Below are 26,005 nucleotides of genomic sequence, written 5' to 3'. Positions count from 1 at the left end.
CTGTCCATGGGATTTTCCAGGCAAAAATACTGGAGTGGGTTGCCATGCCCTTCTCCTGGGGATTTTCCCGACCCAGGCATCAAATTCGTATCGTTTACATCTCTTGCATTGGTAGGCGGGTTCTTTACCATTAGCGTCACCTGGGAAGCTCCTTAAAGGATTATGCACAGCAAATTTGAAGAATTTGGGGGAGAGGATCAAAATGGCTTAACCTGTTAAGGAAACAGGAGTGAAGAATAACCTAACATTTTCACCCTGTGAGCCTGGAATACTGTGCTAAAAATGGAAATGAAAAACACTGAATAACTGTTTTGGAAGTAAAGGGTAAAAAAAAAAAAGGATCCAATGATGTGGAAGAATTCTAGAATAATTTTTATCACACAGTTGTAAATACAAACTAAAGTTTGGGGTTGAATAATTACTAGCAGAGGGATAATGGGTGCAATGATTAGAAATAAGATGTTCTCATCAGAGGAGATGATTTAAAGCAAAATAGAAGGATGCAAGATCACTGGCCCAGCCTTTAAAGGGTTTCAACAATTATAGGCTGGAACAGAACGCAACATACTGGCAATGCTGGAAGAGCTCTTTTGCTTATATTTTGGTAGCGAGAGCTAAAATGGATATATAACAGAGAGGCAGTACAGGAAACTGGACTATCAAACTAAAGTTCACAACTCCTCGCTGCTGCTACTGCTAAGTCACTTCAGTCATGTCCGACTCTGTGCAACCCCATAGACGGCAGCCCACCAGGCTCCCCGATCCCTGGGATTCTCAAGGCAAGAATACTGGAGTGGGTTGCCATGTCCTTCTCCAATGCATGAAAGTGAAAAGTGAAAGTGAAGTTGCTCAGTCGTGTCCGACTCTTAGTGACCCCATGGACTGCAGCCTACCAGGCTCCTCCATCCATGGGATTTTCCAGGCAAGAGTACCAGAGTGGGGTGCCATTGCCACAACTCCTTACTGGGGTATAAAAAGTCGATTTATTATAGTATGTCCCATATATTAAGGTTATGTGTTGTTTCATGAAACTTTTGTAGAAATAAATGATGTGTGTGTGGAGTTCTGATGAAAAGTATTTTTGAGAGTCAACTAGGTTTGAACTTTGGTATAGTGGGCGAGCACAGCTCTGCAACTAGTTTGCTGGCATTTGAACTTTTCCCTTAGCTGTGTAACCCTAAGCAAGTTTCTTTTTTCCTTTCTTTTTTTTGCACTTACATTTTGAGATAATTGTAGCTTCACAAGCAGTTGTAAGACATAATAGAGAGATACTGTGTACACTTTACCTAATTCTCCCAAAGATAAGATTTTGCAAAACTAGAGTAACTTATGATGACCAGGATGTGACACTGAACTGTGTCACAAGGATCCCTCATTTTGACTTTTTATAGCCACAAGCATTTCCCTCCTGCCTCCTACCCTGTTATAACCCAGGGCAACTACTAATCTATTTTCCATTTCTGTAGTGCTGTCATTTCAAGAATGTTATATAAATGGAATTAAACAATATGTAACTTTTAAAATTGGCTTTATTTTTTGTTTTCACTCAGCATAATTCCTGAGGGATCCATCCAGGTTATCAACAGTTTGTTCCTTTTTATTGCTGGGTAGTATTCCACTGTGAAAATTTCTTAACTTTGCAGGCCTTACTTCTTTGATCCATAAGATGAAGATAGGGTTCTGAAGATTAAACAAGCTCATGTGTGTTAAATATTTAGAAATTCTTAGGCTGTACTAAGAATAAAAAATTGTTAGCTTTCAAAAGTATTATGGTCCTCCATAGATAAATTAAACAATTTTATTTAATTTAAAATAAGCCTTCAGAGACTGCCCTGGTGGTTCAGTAGTTAAGAATTCCCCTGCCAATGCAGCGGCGGCTGCTGCTGCTAAGTCGCTTCAGTCGTGTCTGACTCTGTGAGACCCCATAGATGGCAGCCCACCAGGCTCCTCTATCCATGGGATTTTCCAGGCGAGAGTACTGGAGTGGGTTGACATTTCCTTCTGCAATGCATGAAAGGAAAAGTGAAAGTGAAGTTGCTCAGTCGTGTCCGACTCTTAGCGACCCCATGGACTGCAGCCCACCAGGCTCCTCCGTCCATGGGATTTTCCAGGCGAGAGTACTGGAGTGGGTTGCCATTGCCTTCTCCTCCAGTGCAGGGGATTTGTGTTCAATTCCTGGTCCAGGAAGATACCACATGCCCCGGAGCAACTAAGCCCATGTAACACAACTACTGACCCCATGTGCCCGAGAGACTGTGCTCCACAAGAGCAGCCTCTGCAATGGGAAACCCAAGCACTGCAAGTAGAAGAGCAGTCCCTGCTCACAGCAACTAGAAAAATAACACAGCAATAAAGACCTAGTGCAGCCAAAACTAACTAAATAAAAATTAAAAAAAATAAACCTTCATTGAACATATGTGTGACACAGTACTAGATGCTAAAACAAATCTCTTAGATATAGTCCTTCCATTTTCCAAGGTGACAGACATCAAGTCTTAACTCATCAAATACATCAAGGGACCAGCAAGCCATCTTGATCAGGTATTATTTCACACAAGTATATTATTTCCCTAATTCAAATAACATCCCAGCCACTCCAGTGCTCAGAGAGAAGAGTAATCTGGGTAACTGCAAATATATAGAATTTGTTTAAAAGGTTTGTAATAAGTACAGATAGGAATTCAGTGTTTAGTGAGAAACTAAAGAGGGTAAACCATGTGCTTTTATTATTGCGTTTAGTCTTCATAATCTTTTAGTGCGTTTCAAAACTTTTCAACCTGAATTAATAGCACATAATGAGATGATATGTGAGATAATTGACCAATGTTGTAAACATGATACAATTCTGTCCTAAGAAGACATTTCATATTCTACCAGACGTAAATTATAGACACGTTGACTGTAAAACCAATCATCACTGTACGAAATCAGTTCACTGGAAAAACCTTCAATCTTGCCAGAATCAAAACAAAACACAAGAAAAATCAAACCCCAAAATGAACAGTTCAAATCTGTGACCTCCTAGAGTTTGGTATTTTAAAAAGCAATTTTTCAGGAAAATGGAAGCTAGTGTTAACACTTTGCCTATTAAAAAGCCACCTCTTTTGACACAGCCATAATAACTGATAAGAAATATAATTATAACAGCTCAGCAGTGAAGGGTCTCCTGAAAAGATCTGAGCCTACCATACATCAGTAGCTTTCTTCAGGTCTGACTGTGGGCTCCTCTCCCGACCCTGAGCTGCTATGGGTGTTAAGTGTGGGTAATACTCCATAGTGAAAGTCAAAGTGTTAGTCACTCAGTTGGGTCCAACTCTTTGCAGCTGCGTGGACTGTAGCCTGCCAGGCTCCTCTGTCCATGCGATCTTCCAGGCAAGAATACTGGAGTGGGTTACCATGCCCTCCTCCAGGGGATCTTCCTGACCCAAGGATTGAACCAGTGTCTCCTGCATTGCAGGCAGATTCTTTACCATCTGAGCCATCAGGGAAGCCTGACACACAAATTCTAGTATTTCATATAACTGAAACGAGACACAAGATGCAGAAAATTCTATACAAAAGGCAAGGATGAAATGACTCAAAAGAGTTAACAAGTAAAGCCATTTTCCCTCCCTGACTCTGATTTTTCTTTTTAAGCCATACTGCAGTAAGACTTTCCTGTAAATAGGTTCTTGGCTAACATTACCATATTCCACTTTACTGGTAGGGATCATCAAAGTAATACAACTCACATCTTCTTACATGCACCCTTATATTCATAGCAGCATTATTCACAATAGTCAAGAAATGGAAGCAACCTAAGTGTCCAACAACAGAGGAATGAATAAATAAGATGTGGTACATACATACAATGGAATATTACTAAGCCATAAAAAAGAACGAAATAATGTTCTTTGCAGCTATTAAAAAAGCACAGAATAATGCTATTTGCTATTTGGGTTCAACTAGAGATTATCACACTAAGTCAATCAGAAAAACAAATACCATGTGACATCACTTATTATTTGTGGAACCTAAAATATGACACAAAGTAACCTATTTATGACACAGAAACAGAATCAGGGACACTGAAAACAAACTGGTGATTTCCAAAGGGGAGAGGCTTGGCGGAGGGATGGAGTGGGTGTCTGGGATCAGTAGATGCAAACTGGCATGCATAGAATGGATAAACAACAAGGCCCTACTGTATAGCACGGGAAACTATATTCAGATTCCTGTGGTAAACCATAATCAAAAAGAATATGAAAAAGCATGTGCATATATATATCCATATATACGTATGGACTTCCCTGGTGGCTCAGACAGTAAAGCGTCTGCCTACAATGCGGAGACCCAGGTTCGATCCCTGGGTCAGGAAGATCCCCTGGAGAAGGAAATGGCAACCCACTCCAGTGTTCTTGCCTGGAGAATCCCATGGATGGGGGAGCCTGCTGGGTATAGTCCATGGGGTCGCAAACAGTCAGACATGACTGAGTGACTTCATTTTCACGTTCACTTTACATGTATAACTGAGTCATTTTGCCGTACAGCAGTAATTAATACAATATAGTTCAGTCATACTTCAAAAAATTTTATATCTTGTTTTTTTTCCTTTTCTGATTTCCCCTCTAATGATTCACAAAAATTTCATCAAAAAAGAAATGAAAAAGAGGAGGCTGACTCACACAGTAGGCTTGATTCTTACAGCAGTAATTAATATTAAAGAAACAGAATTTTGCCAGGACTAAGTCACAGAGAAGAAGTCTCTTAAGAAGGACACAGATTTGTTGGCTTTTATGTATGAAGTCTATTAAAGGAATCAAAACCTTAAACCTGTTTAGTGTCTGGTAAATAATAATCATAATCAAAATGGCAGCTAACATAGTAGACAGTACTCACTCAATGAATCAACACGGCTCTCTTTCTTCCTTGTCTAGAAACTCACAGGACTAGACAATACTGATCTGTTTTTTTCTTTAGAATACATATAGCTAACTATATTAAAAGTAAAACCTAAGACGGAATAAAAAGATAGTTTGATTCTAGGAAATGGCATGAAACTCAGGATAATTGACTCAATGAAAGTAAAGTGCTGAAGAAGAAACTATTGGGCATCATTAGAGAGAGAAACTGACTTAGATTTTTGTTCAGTGTGACCAAATCTACCAAGGACAATACTGTCCCAAGTTGATATGAGTACCAAGAATTTTAAGTCAATCTCTGCTCTCAAGGATTTTACACTTTAGCTAAGAATGTAAACACACAAGAAGGAGAGAACAAGTGAAAAACCTTAAGCTCCAAGTTCTACAGGACTTGAGTTTATTGAAAAATGAACTGTGTCAACGCTGTCAGGGAGTGCTTCCAGGTGCGGGGTTGGGGGCGGGGAGAAGGGGAGTGAATGTTCTGGTTGGGATGTCACGGGAACAAGGCAGGAGAGGAGGCTGAGTGCAGCTCATGCAGTCAGTGGAAAGGCCAGTGTGGGCAGAGTGGTGGGTGGGTGTGCGCTAAGAGAATGTACACTGAAGGTGGGGGGGCTTTCAGTTGCCCAGCAAAAGTGGGAGAAAGTACAATGATACAGTGAAGTGGCGCCAGACTTGAATTTTTCTTATAAAAAGTGTAAATCACCTTGAACTCCTTAAGGTAAGGGACCAATTATGGAAGAAATAATTACTGGTTTGGGAGCCTTCATGCATTAAAATGTATGTGCTACTTGTCAAAGAAATTCCACCAGAAAGGAATGCTGTAAGATGACTAACCTCAAGGTGCTTACTGTGATGGAAATCTACAAATCAGAGCAACATTCAGACAAAATACTTGAAGTTCCTGGGGTCTGTTTCTAAACTGTTTGTGGAATTCATAGAAATAGGTATATATATATATATATATATATATATATATATATATATACACACATATATACATATATATACACACACACACATATATACATACACACATATATATACATACACACATATGTATATATACATTTTTAAATGAATAATATAAAAACATTTACATTTTCCTAAGAAACAAATGAAAAAATAGACATAGAAAAAATTGATACAATCTTGAAATAAAGTCCCCTTTGAACATGTCATTTAACAAATATCCTAAAGGAACAGCATAAACATATTAATGCCACTTTACTTGGAACCATAAAGATTTTAAATGCAAGACTCTGAAAACCCTACCCCTGTATGAAGCACCTGCATGGACAATCTGGCAAACATGCTTACTGCTCCAGCTACTGTCAATGGGAAATAAAACCTAAAGTGGACACTTCCTCTTATGGAAAACGATCAAAAGGTGGTTAGAAAATTAAAAGAAAGAAAAAAAAAAAGCTGAAAGATGCTGGTGTGGCACGCACCTTCTGTATCATCGCGCATTTGCTCCACCAAATCTGTCAAATCCTCCCAAGAGTCTTTGCAAAGGGCAAAAAGAAAGGAAAAGAAAGATAAAATGTCATGCAAGCCAAGAAAGAAAAGTGTTATCAAAAACAAGGTATCAAAAGGGGTAACTGAAAGGGGGACTCCTAGAACTCTTTGGGCGTAACCAGGAGATTAGCAGTGAAAAGTGCTGGGAACGAACCCAAGGAGCTGTGCGACACTAACCAAGCAGAGATATCAACTCTGACTGTTAAACATGTCTCAAAGCTAAGATTAACAATTTCGAAGCGTCTCATCAGAGGAGAGAAAGATGTACGCCCCATAAAAAGTAACAGATTTTTTTTCCCACCGAAAATCAAGATTTGCATTCTAAGTGTGAATACCATTGACCTCATTTAATATTTATTTTGACCTTCCGTGAAGCTGAAACACATGTGGAGTGTTTTTTAGACTCAAGCCAAATATCATGATGGAAAACTAGTGACTTCTTAAAATAAATGGTGGCTTAGACAGTAAAAATAATTAAAGAACAATCTAAATACTTGTCCCAAGCCCTCCACCCTGATAGTTCTCCTTCCTCAAAACAAAAATAAAAGAAAAATTGCTGTTTTGAAGACAAAATAAATCACTTATAATTCAGTAAAGATAGATGTTTACTCAATTTAATGTATAGTACTCTTTCCTCTTGCTATAAATTCAATGTTTTTAAAATTAAATTTGATTAGCATATAGTTGCTTTACAATGTTGTGTTAGTTTCTACTGTACAGCAAAGTGAATCAGCTATATGTATACAGATCCTCTTTTTTGGATTTCCTTCCCTACTATAAATTCAATATTCTTGTATACAGACTATTCCATGTGAGGCAAAAGGACAAGAATGTCAAGATTTCAAATATAAAAGATACTTCATTATAGTTTCTTCTAACAGTGTCTTAAGCTGTAAGATCATTATCTGTTCTATAAAATTTGAGAACCTACAAAAATTTTTTACAAAATGGATTAACTTCATCCTTCAGAAACTCTGAAACCATTACACACAACTGCAACATTCATACTTAAACTCACAAAATCATGTGAATTTTATATGTATAAATACTTAGCAAATAAAAGTAAGTTCTCAGAGGATAAAGCATAACAGAAAAAAGAAAGTAGGCAAAGAATACTTTGCCCATGATAAGCCCTCTTTCTTAAAAAATTTATCATGGAAATCAGCATTGGATCTGAAGCAATAACTTGAAATAACCATCTAGAAAAAGAAATTTATCATTTGTCCTATTCTCACAAGTTTATTAAATTATCACTGTAATTAAACTGGTTAACTTTGGTTCTCATGTGGCATAGTGATTTTCAAGTGGCGTGTAAGGGTACATTCCAGTGTCAAATATATGGTCAGTTATCCTGTAAAAATGTACCAAAAAAACCAAAAATATATAAAAAGTTTAAATTTAAATTCAGAAAACAGGGAAGCAGATGGGGACCTAGTAAGGTGACATGTGATGAAAATGGAATGAAAACTACATATATAAAGATTATTGTTAGGTCAGGCCCAAAGATAGCTAATATAAAAAGCAAGCAAGTATCTCTATTCTATTACATTTGTATTGTCTTTCCTTTAATGACTTTGCCCAGGCTCACATCCCAGCTCTACCCCTCACTGCCTGTTACGACCTTGGTCCAGAGACTTTATCTCTTTCTTCTGAGTCTCCTCATCTATAAAACACAGACAAGAACAGTATCTATCTTACAGCACTGTTGCAACGAGTGAAAGAGTAAAACATCAGTCCAAAATCTTTTATCTGATTATTTTCTGGCCAAATGAACTTTGAAATTCAGAATTTTATTTTTTTAGAAAGGTGAAATGGCAACACTGAGGCCAACAAACATGCAGAACTAGCAGGGCCTGGGGCAGCACGTCACAAGCAAGCAGATTAGTATTTCTTCAGGAAATCAATGAATATTCAAATTAAATAGAATCAATAAAGACTATAAATAGCTGCAAGTAAATTTAGGTCATATTTCAGAACCAAATAAGTTCAGGCAAACTTATGAAAAACACTTTCAGAGCTTTTACTAGATATTATGATTGTGGATCAGTATGTGTAGAACACTCAGAAAGTGTCTCATACAGAAAAAAGCATAATTCTATTATTTTACAATGGATTTGTGTTAAAATATATCATATACAGATATCTTTGCATATATGATTTTCAAGTATAATCCTCTGAAAATATAATGTGCTACAGATTTATATTGTGTAGGCTTAAAGATTTATAAGAACCTATTTTTCTAACAATCATGGTATTTTTCTATATAGACTTGCTATATGACCTTGTGAAAATCAGTGACTACTCTTATTTTAGTCTGCATTTCTTTAACCAAAAACTGCATTTGTCACCTAACAGAAGTCTATCTTATTAAGCAGAATATACAGAACCTCCAAGATCTATGCAAAGAGCTCAGGAAAGTAAATTTCTAGGTAGAAATGGGTGGTGGGTACGAGAGGTCTCTCTGGCTTTCCCTTGGCATGTCTCACCTAGAGCACTTTTCTGTTCCATCCAGACTTACTTTGTTTTGTTTCTAAAACAACATTTAAAATCATGAGTGCCAGAGTGATAGAATCAGTTTAAAAGAGACAGCCCTGCTCCCTGGAAGGTAACAGATATGTTTTTTCTTTTTAAAGTTGTTCCCCACTTTACCTTGGCATGCTTAGAATTGTACTGTAATAAAGAATGCATACTGAAATATTCTTTTATAACCCCAAACAAGAATTTATAAAAGATTTCTTTAAAAAATTGTGCCCTCTGGAATACGTTCAACTTGTTAAAACAACAATAACAAAAACAAAAGCATCTAATATATGAATCAAAGAGGTGGGAAGCAGCAGAGCCAATTCCTGTCTCTTTCCCAGAACATTTCCTTTTTGGAGGAGTAGTAGTTTGTTGCCTCGAGTATGTTTCACCTTATCTAAAAAGCTATATTACCTTAAATTTTTGTCATAATACATATTCACAGATTACAAAGAAGAGTAATATAGAACCTTACTGGTTGATACAGAAGATAAGGTCTGGATTAAATTTTGCTCTAGACAAAGCATAGTTCAGAGCTGCGGAGATCAGAATTGTGCCAGACGTGCACTCTAAATGTCAAGTGGTAAAACGGGTGCTTCCAAAGTTACGCTAGCTACTCAGTTCTCACTCAGAACACTGACTCACAAGGAAAGGGGTGTGGATTGTCACAGGGTTGCTGCCATGAGACCAACGCAACATCAGGACCATCACTCCACTCTAAACACTTGGATTAAATGGCAAAATGCTGCTCCTAACAGTCTCTATCACCTTATTTTTAAGATCCATTTGAATGAAGACATACTTTAAGTCAAGAGACAAGAGACAGGCTGCAACTGTACAAAGGCTCTGAATTTTCAAGGAAGCATAGCTTTATTTCCTGGCTAAATGAGCAGACTAATTTACTTGCATTAAATATTTAATTTAGTGATACTGTAAGACAGTTGCTCTTATGGTACATGGTGACTCAGTGATGATGCAGTGTGTCTGGGGAAAGAGGCCCTGGCTTTGATGCTGGGCCTTGTGTAGCTACTCCTTTTCTCTCTCAACGATGGAGGGGGCGGGGGGGAGGGCTGAAGCTCCTTTCCTCCTGAGAAGCACTGGAATAGCCACAAAATGCCTCTCTACTGTTTATGTACCCATGCTCGTGAGATCGCTCTTCTTGATATACTCTCTCTTCAGCATTATTACTATAGGGTCTGTCGTATAGACAACTGAGTTACAGTCCAGTTTAGAGACAAGTTACAGTCTCCTTGAGGCTAGCTGTGTTTTCTTTTTCTTTTTATTTTATTGAGGGTATAACTGCTTTACAATGTTGTGTTAGTTTCTGCTATACAGTGAAGTGAATCAGCTATATGCATACGTCTATCCCCTCCCTCTTGGATCTCCCTCCACCCCACTCAATTCAGGTCACCACAGAGCACTGAGCTTGCTGTGCTATACAAAAGGATTCCACATATATGGGTCAATATATGTTTTTCTCTTTCTGACTTACTTTACTCTGTGCGGCACACTCTTAGGTCCTTCCTGATCTCTACAAATGATCCAATGTCATTCCTTTTTATAGGTGAGTAATATTCCATTGTGTGTGTGTGTATATATACACACAGACATATATACACACACACACAACATCTTCTTTATCCATTCATCTGTTGATGGACATTTAGGGTGCTTCCATAGTGTCTTTGATTTAGAGTGTTACTTTTTGAAAGTTTATTACAGTTTCTTGAGGGGAAATCCTTCCTGAAACCCAATCACTGATCACAAATAACTCTTTGAAGGACTGTTGTGAACATAATTGTTACTTAAGAGTACCTGTACTTAGTGTATCATAGGTAATAAATGTCAACTTTACATTTACAAGAAACCAATGCATGTCCTCTATTTTGATTTGGCTACAAACTGGAGTCCTCTAAGTATTTGCCATACTTATTTAAAGGAGATAGAGAAGACTGGATTGAAAAAAATAAATAACAGTAATTGGGTTGATAACATAATAAAAAATATTAGCAAAGGAACTATCAAGCTAACTTATAAAAAAAAAAAAAAAGCTAAGAGGTCCTGTTATAATCAACCAGTAAGTTAGGCCAAGGTCTATTTTATTCCCAAAGTATAGTTAAAAAAAAAACAAAACTATTATCAGGAAAATACAAACAATCCTGGAAAAAGTAATATTAAGTTATTATGATACTGTGATTTATAATAGTAAACATATATTTGGTTTTAACTTCCAGTTCCTAACACAGGCTCCTGAAATCTTATAAACTCCTAAGTGATAAGAACACTAGGAACATCTTTTGTTCTAATGAGATTACTCTGGGGATCTCTCAAATGGAAGTTGGTTCCCACAATTAAAAGTTTGGAATTATCAGCACCCCACTCCCACTTCTCTGGAGAGACAAGAGGGGCTGAAAATGGAGTTAATAACGGGTCATGTGTGGCTTAGAGGGTAAAGCATCTGCTTGCAATCCAGGAGACCCAGGTTTGATCCCTGGGTCGGGAAGATCCCCTGGAGAAGGAAATGGCACCCCACTCCAGTACTCTTGCCTGGAAAATCCCATGGACGGAGGAGCCTGGTAGGCTGCAGTCCATGGGGTCACAAAGAGTCGGACACGACTGAGTGACGACACCTTATCCATATGAGGAAGCCTCCTTAAAATCCCAATAGTATGGGGTTTGAAAACTTTCAGGCTGGTGAACACATTCATGAACCAGGAGGGTGATGTACATCAACTAGAAAGGGACAGAAGCTTCTGTGCTCTGGGCCTTCCAGACCTCACTCTACATGTCTCTTCATCTGGCTGTACGTTTGTATCCTCCAACACATCCTGTCATAAACTAGAAACATAAGTAAGGGTTTCCCTGAGTTGTATGAGCTGTTTAGCAAATAACTGAATTCAAGAGAGAGAAGGTCACGGGAACCTCCGATTTGTAGCCCAGTCAGCTAGAAATGGTGGGTAACCTGGGGACCTGCCACTTGCAGCCCAAGTCTGTGTGTGGTGGGGGTCAGGGAGTAGTCTTGAGGATCTGAGCCCTTGACCTGTGGGATCTGATGCTATCTCCAGGGGAACAGAGTTAGAAATGAGTTAAACTGTGGGACACCCTGCCCTTGTTAAAGAATTGCTGGGTAGCTACTGCCCATAGAACAGGACACGGTGACATTCTCAGATAAGACACAGTATATCTCAGAAATATCCTAAGTTTTACAGCTCTAGAAGAAAGAAAAAAAAAAGCCCCAGCAGCTTTTTTAATCCCAGAAAGTAAATGCTAGCAATCTTAGAGAAGCATGGAATTTCTCAGTGTACAATCAGAAGTAAAACTCATCCCCTTCTGCCTAGAACATTGTCACTAGCTTAAAGAAAACAGAAAAACAGATAAAATGTTACACAGTTTACAGCTACTGAATCAACTGTCCTAAAAAACCACACTGTTTCCTTGGAGAGTTCAGATTTTAATCAGTGTGAGAAACCACAACCAACTGCAGCAGTCACAGATAAAAATGAGTTGCAAGGAGGTAGCCAATGGGAACATTCATGATACCATGGCATTAAATTTTTTTAATGTTTATGGCAGCTTGGAAATGTGTATAAAAAATTAAAATACATTACTATTTGAGCCAGAAATTCCACTTCTAAAAATGAAAATTGTTGAAGTCAGAAAGAATGTTTGTGGTAGCCTAATTAGAAATAACCTAAACGCTTGTAATAAGGGAATAAAGAATTCATGGCACATCCAAACAACTAAGGCATTAAAGGAGGTGGTACAGATTTCCATCTACTGATGTGGAGAGAAAAAAGGCAGGTCACACAACACAAGTATACACACAACTTATGTGTATAAAATTGCGTGAGTTTGTAAATGAGCCCCATGTGTATATATTAAACAAGAGAATCTGGTTACTAAATCTCACTAGTGGTTATTGATAGGCGCTAGAATTGTAGATGAATTGTTTTATATTTTTTACTTTTCTGTATTCTGTGACCTTTTAAATGTGAATATATTATTTTTTAATTAGAAAAATAAAGTTGTTTTCACTAAAATATTACATAGTAATACTAAATGTATTTTCTAGAAGAACCCCATTAATTTTAATACACTGATTTAATTTTAATTATGGGGAAAAATACTTAGAGGCTATTTCACAATAAGTCTGTTTCATTGTCCCTCTACACATGTATTTCTAAGCTCATCAAATTCTTCTATTTGTTCTCTGACAAAGTTCAAATAGGAAAAACTGCAAGGGAAATAATTTAATATTTACTTCCCTGTACTCAAGAGCACTTCATAGCAATTCAAGTGACTGGTGGGGGCTGGTACAATCACAGTGGAAAATCGTGCCCCATTATATTCTCTACCTTCTCCAAAAGGGGCACAACCAAAAAACCCCAAATAATACAGAACCAGAAGTGAAGACGGGGCTTCTCTGGTGGCTCAGTTGTAAAGAATCTGCCTGCCAACGAAGAAGATAAGGGTTCAATTCCTGGGTTGGCGAGATCCTCTGGAGAAGGCAATAACTTGGATTCCTGAGCTCCATCACTGAGTACTAGTTACCTAATCTGGTATAGCATTTACCTCTGGAAAATGATACATAACGTCTGTGATTACCTTAGGACACAGGACATTCTGGCACTGGAAGCTGATGAGCCACAGAAGAGTTATTAATGATGTGAACTACAAAGAAAGGCATACATTAAAGTAAAAGCTCCATCCAAAAAAGGTCCAGAAAAAGCTCACCAACATAGAGCAAAGACAGTAGAGACGCACCGTGATTAATGACCATGCCCTAAAGCAGATGCCAGTGACAGGAGTAATAAGGAGCTGGGAAGAAACTGAAAGTACACCTGAGGAAAGCTAATTTTAGGGACAGCAGGTTACCATCAGCTCAGAGGCAGCATGGAGCTGTTCTATTGCTTCATTTGTGGATTGGGGTGCAAAGAGAACCCTGCTGATATTTCTCCCCAATTCAGGATTCTATAAAATCCCAGAGGCAAGTGGGTAAGGCAACTTACCATACAAGGGAGACTAGCCAGGCTATTTCCAGATCAGAGCAACAAGGAATAAACCTTGTCCAGAAAACTTTGTCTGGCAGGCTTCTGAGATGGCCATAGAATCTATAATCTATTCACTGTGAGAATTTCACAAAGACTGCCCTGTACACACATAATCACAACTCAGAGAACCTGACCATGTAAACTTGAGGCTAACCGGCTGGTAGCAACAAATGTTCCAGTAATCTCACTGAGAGCAGATTACAAAAGGAGGCGTGCCAAAGGAAAGAACAGTAACATGATTCTATAAAATAGACAATCCTACTCACTGCAGCCCTGAAATTAAAAGATGCTCCTTGCTCCTTGGAAGAAAAGCTATGACCAACCTAGACAGCATATTAAAAAGCAGAGACATTACTTTGCTAACAAAGGTCCGTCTAGTCAAAGCTATGGTTTTTCCAGTAGTCATGTGTGGATGTGAGAGCTGGACTACAAGGAAAGCTGAGCGCTGAAGAATTGATGCTTTTGAATTGTAGCATTGGAGAAGACTCTTGAGAGTCCCTTGGACTGCAAGGAGATCAAACCAGTCATTCCTAAAGGAAATTCTGAATATTCTTTGGAAGGATTGACGCTGAAGCTGAAACTCCAATACTTTGGCCACCTGATGAGAAGAACTGGCTCACTGGAAAAGACCCTGATGCTGGGAAAGATTGAAGGTGGAAGAAGGGGGTAACAGAGGATTAGATGGTTGGATGGCATCATCGACTCAATGGATATGAGTTTGACTAAGTTCTGGGAGTTGGTGATGGATAGGAAGTCCATGGGGTCACAAAGAGTCGGACATGACTGAGCGACTGAACAGAACTAACCCACTCAGGTTTTATTTTCTGAGCATAGGATAGGAGTAAATTAAATGCTGTACTGAATGCACCCAAGTCTGGACACTGTGGGCCACACGTGCACTGTATGCAGCATATAGTCAGCTTTGAAAACAAAGTATGCCAAAGAAGTAATGTTTTTTTGGCCTGTTACCTGGAAAAGCTCAAAATGTCTAACTAGAAATATTAAAAAATTATACTGGACATTGAATCCAAAGCAGTAGTCCTGCTTTTAGAGCTATGGTTCCTGTTCGTGGATGTGGGAAACTCTGTCACGGAAGATATTTAACTCTGAGGTAGACAGACGAATGAGTACACAAGTATAGTTTTCATAAAGCTTTTTTCTTTAAAGAAAAAACAACACAGTATCCTGATTATAGTAATATATCCTCTTATAGGATATTAGGGGGCAACAGGATGAGATGGTTGGATAGCATCATTGACTCAATGGACATGAGTTTGAGCAAGCTCTGGGAGATAGTGAAGGACAGGGAAGCCTGACGTGCGGCAATCCATGGGGTCACAAACAGTCAGACACAACTAAACGACTGAACAATAACAAGAATATTTGGAAGACATGAAGAAGTATGAAGAATATAAAAATCTTCTGTTGTTCCACTCTCCAGGGAAGACCACTTTTTACATTTTTGGTACATTTCCTTTCACTTGGGTGTACGTGTATTTATATTTAAATCAATTTGTGATCACACTATATATGTGGCTTGGGAGACAGCTTTCAAAGCTTACTATACTTTAAACAATACCCTAGACCACTAAATATTCTTCCCAACACCATTATCAATGTTTGTGGTACTGATGCTCTATAATTTATTGAATAATTTTCCAGTTAGGTTATTTATGTTTAAAGTTTTGCTACTATAAATCATAATACTGTGATGATTACACATACTTGTATATTTTGCCCATATCTCTGATTATTTCCTTAGGATACATGTCTGGTATAACCATTGGAACTTAATTTTTGAGGCACCTGATTCACACTGATAGAGCGATTTTCAAAAAGGCTGTGCCAATGAATATTCTACTAGCACCTGAATTTTCCTATATTTTCATCAGCACTGAACATTATTCACAGATATGTTCAACAAAAAATTACTTGTTATACTGAACTTCTATTTTCAAAATAAAATATAATGAGTCTGAATTATGAGCTAAGTGATTTCAAAAAAATTTTTTAAATATCCAGAAACCATAAGTTGTGTGTAATGGAAGGTAAGGTGTTACAATAGTCTTTTTTTTTTTAAGTGATCATTTTCTGGGGATTAAGGGGCATTTGTGCGTGTGTGCTCAGATGCTCAGCCGTGTCTGACTCTTGGCAACCCCATGGATTGTAGCCTGCCAGGCTCCTCTGTCCATGGGATTCTCTGAAAATATTAGAGTGGGCTGCCATTTCCTCCTCCAGGGGATCTTCCCCATCCAAGGATGGAACTCGAGTCTGTTAGGTCTCCTGCACTGGCAGGTGGACTTTTTATCACTAGTGCCATATGGGTATTGAGGTCACCTCAAGTGTATTAGATAGCTACCATAAATAGTATATACAGTAATATGAGGCCTTCTTAATGGTACAAAAGAAGATGGTACAATGGTTCTTTTCCCCTAAAGAACTTTCTGCATAATTTTATAAAAGTATGAATCACATAGGCTAAAATAAATCATCAGAGGATGATTTCAAGTGTATTCAATCAAGTGATGGAGACAGAACCCAACGATTCAGGAGATGAAGGATACTGGACTTGTTAAAGAAGGTTCATGGATGAAGGGAGTCAAGGGTCCTTTCTGGTTTCTAATTTAATGTCAGTGAGAAGAATTTAAAGCAGAACTAGTATTAACAACAAGAATAATCACTTTTTCAGTGAAGTATAGAATCACAGCCTGGTTGAAATAGGCAAGTATTGAGAAGGAGTTTGAAAAAAACATTTGTTAAGTAAAATTATCCAAAAGAAGGGCATGGGAATAGTTGGCTAAAGAATAAGGATTCAACATAGTTATTGTTTCTGACGATCCATAATCATGAACATTACTGCTACCACAAACAGCTTTCCACGTCACTTTGCACATTCATTTGAGAAACATTTAAAATTTAGCACATACAGGTGCCACCTGCCCACCAGGTCAGTCTCCGCAGTGTATTATTTTTATTGTTTGACAGCATCTGTACAATCATATAAATATTTTCACATACTTTATAAAAATGGATGGAAAGAGAAAAAAGAAAAAAACCAAGTGGATAAAATGCTAATTTAACTGATGGCAATTGCCAAGTATGCCCCAAATGGCCTGCTTCTGGCCACATTTGGGTGCTCCCTGAACATAAGCTGGCCAATGCCATGTTCCACTGTGTATAAAATGGATGGAAATATGTCACCAGAGACTGGGAAGAAGACGTCCCTTATTATGTGCAGGTCTATTGCTGGACTTACACTCACTGAATTCTGGTATAGGAGAGTTGCATGTAGGTTGGATCCAGGCTGCCCGAACGAATCCTAGCTCCACAACTTACTACATCTGTCAATCTGTAAAATGGGGATGATAGTACCTAGGCTCAACGGGTTTTTGTACAGATTAAATGAGGTAATACATATAAACATTACTTAGAGCAAACAGGTCCTGGCAAAAAGTAGCTGTTCAATAAAAGACAGCATCTCTTCCTACACCACTGTCGCCATCACTTTTTCAAGAATATTCTACATTCAATATAAAGACTGTCTGAAACAGACTCTTGTACAAGAATGAAAAGTTTATTTTCATGAAGAATTACTTGGCAATTTTATAGAGGATGAATCAGTATAACAGGAAGAGAAATGGCCTGGAGAAAAGCTGAAAGTAGGTGTGGGAGTCTGAATGTGACACAGTTAGATCCTGGTAGTTGTGGAAATGAAAAGGGAAGAAAAAAATTAAGTCTCTGTGGTGGAAAAGAGCACCTCTCTCTCTTTTATGCCTTAACACATATAGTACTATTTGTTTAATCATAATAGAAAACTATGATAGCTGGATGCCTTAAATCCAGTTTATATAATTTCATACATACACACACACAAATGCAGAAAAGATGATTTATATATAGCTAAGTGATACTTTGGATATCATTAACATATGTTTACTTATGAAAATAACTGAAGCCTTGATTTTTCATCAACTTCAGTTAAAGCGGTTTCATTTAAGAATCTTTGAGCTTCACATGGTTTATAATTTTCTTAGTAGAAAATACATGTTCAGCATAAAAAATATAAGGGAAGGTTCACACATAAATATGCGAAAATAGAAAGTCTTCTCACAAACTTGCATGTTACTGGTATTCAATATTAGGAGTAATGATTGTTTTACTTTTCTGTTAACTGGGAGAAACTCTTATTTAAGTCTTATTCAAGAGGGCTATTAAAATTCACATATTATATGATGATTTAATATATACTTATTTTACTAAAGCATGGAAATAAACACATACACTAATGAACTTATTCACTATTAAAACACTTCAGATTTTACTGTTAAAAAATAACATTATACACAATCAGAAAAGAAGAAATATACTATTTCATCACTAACCCTAACATTTTGTCCCTGGTAGAGCATGTAGTTTTATTAGTATTTCTTCTCAAAGAAGTGAAAAGTTACTGGAAAGAAAATTTGGAGAGACTAAAAATCTTTCAGCTCTGGTATCTGGGTCTCTGCAAATGCTGTTTCCTCCCCATTCCCCACCCCTAACGTTCCTTGCCTCCAGTCTATAATCAGATTAACTCTTGCACATCCTTTAGGTCTTAGTTCAAACATTACTTACTTCAACTGGAAAATTTCCCTGGACCTTCCTAATAAAACATGCTTGGCTCTATACCATAGCACTCATGCATGGATGCTCAGGCATATCCGACTCTTTGTGACGCTATGGACTGTAGCCTTTCAGTCTCCTCTGCCTATGGAATTTTCCTGGCAAGAATACTGGAGTGGGTTGCCATTTCCTCATCCAGGGGATCTTCCCAGCCCAGGAATCAAACCCGCATCTCCTGTGTTGGCAGGCAGATTCTTTAGCGCTGAGCCACCTGGGAAGCCATTTTATCAATACTTGTTAAAGCACCCCACCTCCTGCTTGTCAATAAGCTCAGAAAATACAGAGGAGCAGGCTTGGGCACTGTGCTATACCTCAGGACCTAGCATAGCGCGGAGCATAAATTACAGGTGGGATACTTAAGTGTGTGCTGAATGCAGGGCCGAGGATCTGATCTTATGATTAAAATTATGCATGATTTTCTAAACATTTACTTTCTTTGGGGGTTCTAATGGTCCCTAAGGTTTTTTCTTCCCCAGGAAAAATAAAGTACAGATAAAAAATTTTATATATAATTTTCTGGATCATCTTCCCAGGTTTAGAAGCCCTGCACTAGACTGTAGTGAGTTGATGCTATGAAGTTTCTTGGTCAACAGCCATTTGGCTTCCCCTGCCAAAATGCCCACTGGGTCATGCACTTGTTTCATTAAAACATATGCAGTTCCCAGGCAGAATGGGCTTTTACTCTTGTGCAATGATATTAACGAGTAAAAATATATTAGTAAATGTCAACGGAGTTATCTCAGAACCAGACACTTTCAGTAGTCACCAAAAAACAAACACTTTCTATTTCATCTTCAGGGGATTATTTTCCTTCCTTATTATAATCAGCAGATTATTCCCTACTATATGGAAGAAAAGTCTGATCTGAAATCTACACCCATACTGTCCCTTGGGAAGTATGGTCACTAGGGATTAGAATTCCATGTCCAGTTCCTACAAAACGTGATTGTCCTTTTGCAACTAAGTAGCTCATACTTGTTTTACAGCAGCCTCTGACATCATTGTTTCATCTTTTTTCCTTGAATTCACTCAGGGCAAGGGCCATTATTTCCTAGTCTTTAGAACTGGATTTTGCATCAAGGGATGCTCAATAAATATTTCTGATCAACTGACAGACCAAACACATGTAGTACAGTAGTACAGGATCCTTACATGTAGTACAGTATCGTTACTACAGTCACAGATGTTACATACAAGCTAACTCCTTATACATTACTGTGTAAGTGCCAGACACTCTAAATGAACACTAAAGCAAATTGTGACTACCAGGGGAAAACTGGACACTTATGCAGTAACAGTGTGTCTGAAGTTGGTCATCACACACAGTCTGTAACTTGAAAATCAAAGGCTTGACCAGAGGTACTCTTCTTAATGTGTCTGCTGCTGTATCATTTCTTCGTAGTCTGCCTCTTACTATCTGTATTTGAAAAAGGTATTTTCTAAGTCAAAAAATAATTCAAATCTTAAGAGTTACCTTTGTAACCAAATGGTCTATTTTACTGTACTAGACTGATCTATTTCACTTCTCAATGTCGGATTCCTCTTCTTTAAAAGAAAGTTAATGGGAAAACAAGTATTTCTTGATAACCGACTTTTGTTTTTAACCAATTATTTTCCTGTTTGCAAAGGCCCAAGAAAGGGCAATGCTGAAATGTGAATTTAAGCTACTAACCACCTTTAGTCTGTCCGGCAAACAACTAGCTTAGACTATTCCAAAAGGTTACAAAAACAGAAACAAAACTAGAAATACATACTAAAAAGGCAAGAGATCTAACAATGGGGCTTACAACTGTTGAAGCTCAAACCACTGTCCCATGAATAACTATTACACAAATGAGATGGCTGGATGGCATCACCGACTCGATGGACACGAGTTTGAGTAAACTCCGGGAGTTGGTGATAGACAGGGAGGCCTGGCATGCTGCGATTCATGGGGTCGCAAAGAGTAGGACACGACTGAGCGACTGAACTGAACGTACATTAAACATCTTGCTTAATGCTCCTAACTTACTATCGTGGCTACCACTCCTAACAACTTACTCTAGTCCAGCCCAGCATCTCACTGTGTGCTGCTTGGAATGTCCCTTCCAGTCCCCCCCATAACAGTATCTGCCTGTGATTCTACAGTTATCATACAAGGTGGAGCCTAGTCCAAACGTCACTTCCTGGATGAAGCCTTTCTTGAACCTTCTTCTTGCAATCAACGATTTGGACATTTGTTCCAGGTTTTTACAAAAGTGTACTAAAAGAAATGAGAGATAGCTGATCTCCTTGACCACCAGTAAGTACTGAACTAATGAAGTGAGTTTTTATTCCCATGTATTTAAGAGTTAAGGTGGGCTGAAACTCTGGGTCTGGTCTACACTGTGGGCAGCAGAGTGAAGACAAGAGCTGGTTTCAGAAAACAAGTTGGAAACCTCAAAGCTTCTACTAATGAGGCCACAATGAGATTATCGTCTTAAGAAGATACATGACATTTTTGCCCATTTTCTCTCATGGGAGTCGGGGGCCCCAGCGCAGAATTTGCACAATCAGATGTCCTTCCTTCTGTCTACAAATCAACTGGGGAGTGTTCTGTGCACACTCTCTGTCTCTGGGCACCAAGTGCTCCATTTTTGTTAACACAGTAAGGTTCCTGTTATCATCGGTCCAGCAATCACCACTTACAGGTTAATAGCTAAATTACATTTAACAACTGTCTCTAGCATTACTATTCAGGCAGGCATTTCTTGGGTTTAAGTCACTGTTTAGACATCCAGAGTTAGCCAGTAGAATAAAATCCCTGTCTTTTATTTACCTGCCTTCCTAGATCACTAAACCTATGGATGTTTTCTTGGGCCTGGACTTTCTTTTATTACTTCTAGTACTAATAATTTGAAATTGTTGCTTCTTTTATCCAGTTGAAGGCAGAATTCCAAAATTCATTTGCCAGCCTCTCTCTATTTTCCTCCACCCCTTCTCCAGCTGATTCTAAGGTGTTGGAAACTTTCTATTTGTCTGTTTCCTCTAACCCAAGGATGTGTCACTTGAGCTTAGGTTGCAGCCCTCATGTTTCCATTACAGATTTCTCCATAGAAAATTCAAACAGCACCACTACAAACGCTTACGTGAACCAAGCAGCTCACTTTTGCTTACTCACAGGAATCTTGCTCAAACAACAAATAGGTATGCAAACGATTGTTGCTGTTGTTCAGCTGCTAAGTAGAGTCCGACTCTTCCTGATCCCCACAAGACTGTACCCCACCAGGCTCCTTGGTCCATGGGGTTTCCCAGGCAAGGATACAGGAGTGGGTTGCCATTTCCTTCTCCAGGGGATCTTCCTGACCCAGAGATTGAACCTGTGTCTCTTGCATTGGCAGGCAGATTCTTTACCACTGAGCCACCTGGGAAGCCCAGTCAAATGATTAAGTTTGCTCAAAATTAAAGACAATGACACACTAAAATTTATAATTAAGGGAATATATGATATTGTGTGACTTTCAAAATAAATATTTTTAAAAACAAAATATGCAGACTGAGGCATCCGCTGAAAAGACTTCTTGGTAGCATTCTCAAAATGTACTTTTATTCCCTAAAGATTTTTAAAGCTCGAGAGGCTGTTCTAAACAGTACTGGCATTGTATGTGCCTCCAGCTGATGTCTCCTGACCGCCATGCAGCACATTCTGAAACTCAGAGCCAAAGGAAGCTGTCCAACAGACAAACCAATTGTTAAAGGGTGCAAAGGGCCTTAGAAACTACTTAAACATTGCCCTTAAAGACACACCCAAATGACTGCTTTGTGCTTCGATGTTAACCCTCCCTAAAAGTGGCTAACTGGGAAAATAAAATCCTTTTCAGACACAAAGAGTGAAATCTGAGTCATGATAAGATTGCAATGCTTGGTCAAGGGCAAGGAATCACTTTTTCTAACCCAACTGCTAGGTGCTATTCACCTTGTGCCCTCTGCCCTGCAGTATGCCTAAACACTGGGCAGATTTTATGTAAAATTTATTCTCATATGTGAGCATTTCTTTCTTCATTATTTTAACGGTAGATAGAGAACAAACCCTAGCTAAGAGGCCAGTGCACAAAAGTACAAAACAATTTGATTCAAATTAATTTTCTTCCTTATGGTATTAAGTTCACAAAATTTAGGGGTAGAAGATAAAAGCCTCTCAGAATTTAGAAAAGGTTCTGGGAGAAAGTCACAAGTCAAGAGACTACAAAGGTCTCAAAGGGACTGACAGTGGAGATTTCACATGGGTCAACAGTTACCACAAACAACTTATAAAAAGCAATGCCTACTGGGTTCCATGGGTAGGAATTACCTTATCAATCATGCTTAACCTTTTAAGGTATTATGCTTTTTTGAGACCATATTCATTAAATAAGCACTGAATGTAAAACTGCTTTCTCATCTAATCTTACAATCTATATTATTTTAAAGAAAGAATGTTTGACCATGTATTTTCTAGATACCACAGCCTGTTTAACATTATATCCTGATGATAGGATACCCTTCGTGAGTGCTTCAACTATACCACGTACACTCCTATAATTAATTAGTCATGCAATTTTACCTTACTCTATTAAAAATAACTATAATTTCTATAATATGTTAGCATCTAATCAGAATTAATAGCTTTTCCATTGGTTGATTAGGGTCAGATGTGATAAGTGATCTCAAATGTTCTTTAGAGCCTTCAAGACAAAGAACTCTAAGCAAGCACCAGCATCTTTTGAAAGGATACCTCAGAGGGCAGGGAAAAAATATTTTCCCCCAGTCAAGTAGAGAATGGGAGCTGGTGGTAGATTTAAGGATGAAAGGTTTTCAGGGCCATTAGCTAGTTTAGAGTATGGGTTCCTCCTGCTTCTCCCTGACCCTCCCAGCCTGATTAACAATGAGGATGCTGGTGAGATACTGGAGGACGGGTTCTGACCATACCTTCATGGGTAGGCTCTGGGTCAGGTGTAAGTGAGATGTCATCCAGCTCTCGCAGGCAGAGCCATTCTCCATCCATAGACACTCGGAATTTGCAAAGGTAGATGGTCTCCATGGCAGCCTGTGTGATCTTGTCAGTGGTGGGGGTTGGCATGTCGGTTGGAGGCGTCAGAGCAGACATGATGACTCAGCTGGGACCACAATACACACACACACACACACACACACACACACACCAAACAAAAATAAATAAAAACCCTCCTCAACAAAAAACCCCAAATCCGAAGCTCTGCAACAAAGCTCTCAAGAAAAGGGGCAGGTGAGGGTTTTTTTTTTAAAAAAAAAGACGGAAAAATACCTATCCTTTAAGCACCAAGTGTTCAAGATAAATAATTCTATGCTATGTTTTCTCAGAGGCAGTTCCTACCACATAGCAAAATAAGATGATGCTTATCTTCTTCCAGCTTCTCTCCTGTTATCTTCCCTTCCCTACCCCCTTCTTTTTCAGCTGAGGCAGAGGCTTGAAATCCTGCACAGTCGATGCTACCTTAGTTGGCTTTAAAAAAAAACTGGCCTCTGTATGAGTAAGTGAAAAATCCTCCTTCTTTTTACAGAAAAAAAAAAAAAATACAAAGGAAAAAAATGAACAAAAAATAAACCAATATTTTCTGTTTAGCTTAAAAAAAAAAATCCTGAATTGCAGAAATCACTTCCAGGATCTGCTCAGAGGAGCCGGGATGCTGAGTTCTAATAGGATTGGTTGTGCGCAGTAAAGCAGGGTGTTGACCAAAATGGCTGACTAATGAACTGAACTGAAAATTCAAGCTCATGTGACCAGCTGCTCTGAACGTAGGGCGAGCAATTCCCAGGATGCTTTATAGATGCTGCTGATGCAGGGAGAGCAATTAGGCTGCCTGCTCTCATCGTGCACAACCCACTTCCAGACTGTGCTAGTCAAACTGTGATCAGACATAACACAATGCACGTATTCTCATCAATTTCCCTTGCTGTAGGATAAAAGGGCTGGGTAACAGGAGGACAATTAATACTGGGTAAAACGCTGCACAGCAAAAATGGTAAAAGAGGTAGTTAGATTAATTTAACAAGCACATAATTCACTTCTTTTATCCTTATATACTTAGCTATCAAAATTCTTTGCTCTGCTAAAGTGGTGTTTTAAGAAAAACTAAAGCAGATTTTTTATTTAAATATACTTTCAGGCATTCATAATTTTCTTCTCCAAAGTATAAAGACTTAATTTTTCAGACTGGACAGAAGTGCAAGAAAAACAAACAAACAAAAAAAACCCCTAGAAGTTAAATCCTTCCTGATTTATGGCAGTCCCTCCTTCACTTCTGACACTGCTGTATTCACCAAGTTTCTACATTAGACTGTTTCTAATAAGAGAATAAAACTATGCTATATCTTAAAATTTCTCCCACCCTGGAACATCCTAAGTGCACATTATCATATTCTATTTTGCACATTTTATTTTTATATCTTTTGGCCACACCACAAGGCTTGTAGGGTCTTAGTTCGCTGACCAGGCATTGATCCTGTGCTCCCTGCACTGGGAATGTGGAGTTCTAACCACTGGACCACTAGGGAAGTCCTATCATATTATCTTAAACCAATCAACCAGTTTGCGCGTCTACATATCTATATTATCTAATGAGGCCTTTATGCCTTGGAAGTGAAAACTTAGGTACTTGCTTTCTCAGCTACAAAAATAACAAAGAGATAAGGGATGACAGAGATTTTCTTTGAAAATGCTTTGGATGGTTGAAAACAATTTTTTTTCTTTTGCTGGAGGGTCTGGTTTTAAGAAGGAACATAAAACTTCAAGAAATATGTCCCAAGATGATTTATTCTGTTCTAGGATTTCTTATGAGAGGGATATCTAACAACTGAAAGAAAAATTTCTTCTTGAGTTTATTAAAATGTCATGTTACATATATATAAAAAACTGAATCACTTTGCTGTATATCTGAATGTAACACAACATTACAATTCAACTATATTTCAACAACAACAAAAATTCTTTAAAAAGTAAATGAAAAGGAAAGCCGTACTGGAATAAAGGGTTTACAACAAATACAAAAAAATTTGTAAATGCCTCCACTCTAATTTGAGATTGAACTCAAAGGAAAAAATACTAAGAACCAGATTCTGTAGGTAAACAGGCATTTTCACACTGTTAGAGGGAAGGCAAAGTGGCAAAATGTAAGAATGCATATACAAATATACTTATTTATAATCAGGAAGAAAATCAGCAAGTTATAAGGAAAACAAAATATTCCATGTAGGTTTATTCCCTTCTGTTTAAATCTCTTCCAACATTACCTCTACATCTGGACCAGGCCTGTTCCTTCATTCATTCAGTAAATATTCACTAAGAGTACTCCTCATGGCAGGCACTCGGCATGGAGCAGT

General features: G+C 38.2%; 1 protein-coding gene across 6 annotated transcripts in view; it reads right to left on the bottom strand.

Annotated features, from left to right (window-relative positions):
- The window catches only part of RUFY3 (RUN and FYVE domain containing 3), a 93,460-nt gene that overhangs the window by 48,598 nt on the left and 18,857 nt on the right, over positions 1-26,005 (bottom strand). For 2 of the 6 annotated variants that reach the window (XM_068975533.1, XM_068975538.1), the window contains exon 1: positions 23,576-23,753. The exons of 3 other annotated variants lie outside the window; for them this stretch is intronic. In XM_068975533.1, coding sequence (XP_068831634.1) covers positions 23,576-23,753 — 178 coding nt within the window. Of the gene's footprint in view, positions 1-6,349; positions 6,404-23,575; positions 23,754-26,005 lie in introns of those variants that run through there. One more of the 6 variants, XM_068975537.1, reaches the window with a different exon arrangement.

The sequence above is a fragment of the Capricornis sumatraensis genome, chromosome 7, assembly GCF_032405125.1.
Source record: "Capricornis sumatraensis isolate serow.1 chromosome 7, serow.2, whole genome shotgun sequence".
NCBI classification, from domain to species: Eukaryota; Metazoa; Chordata; class Mammalia; order Artiodactyla; family Bovidae; genus Capricornis; species Capricornis sumatraensis.
This window is presented reverse-complemented; position numbering and strand designations above follow the sequence as displayed.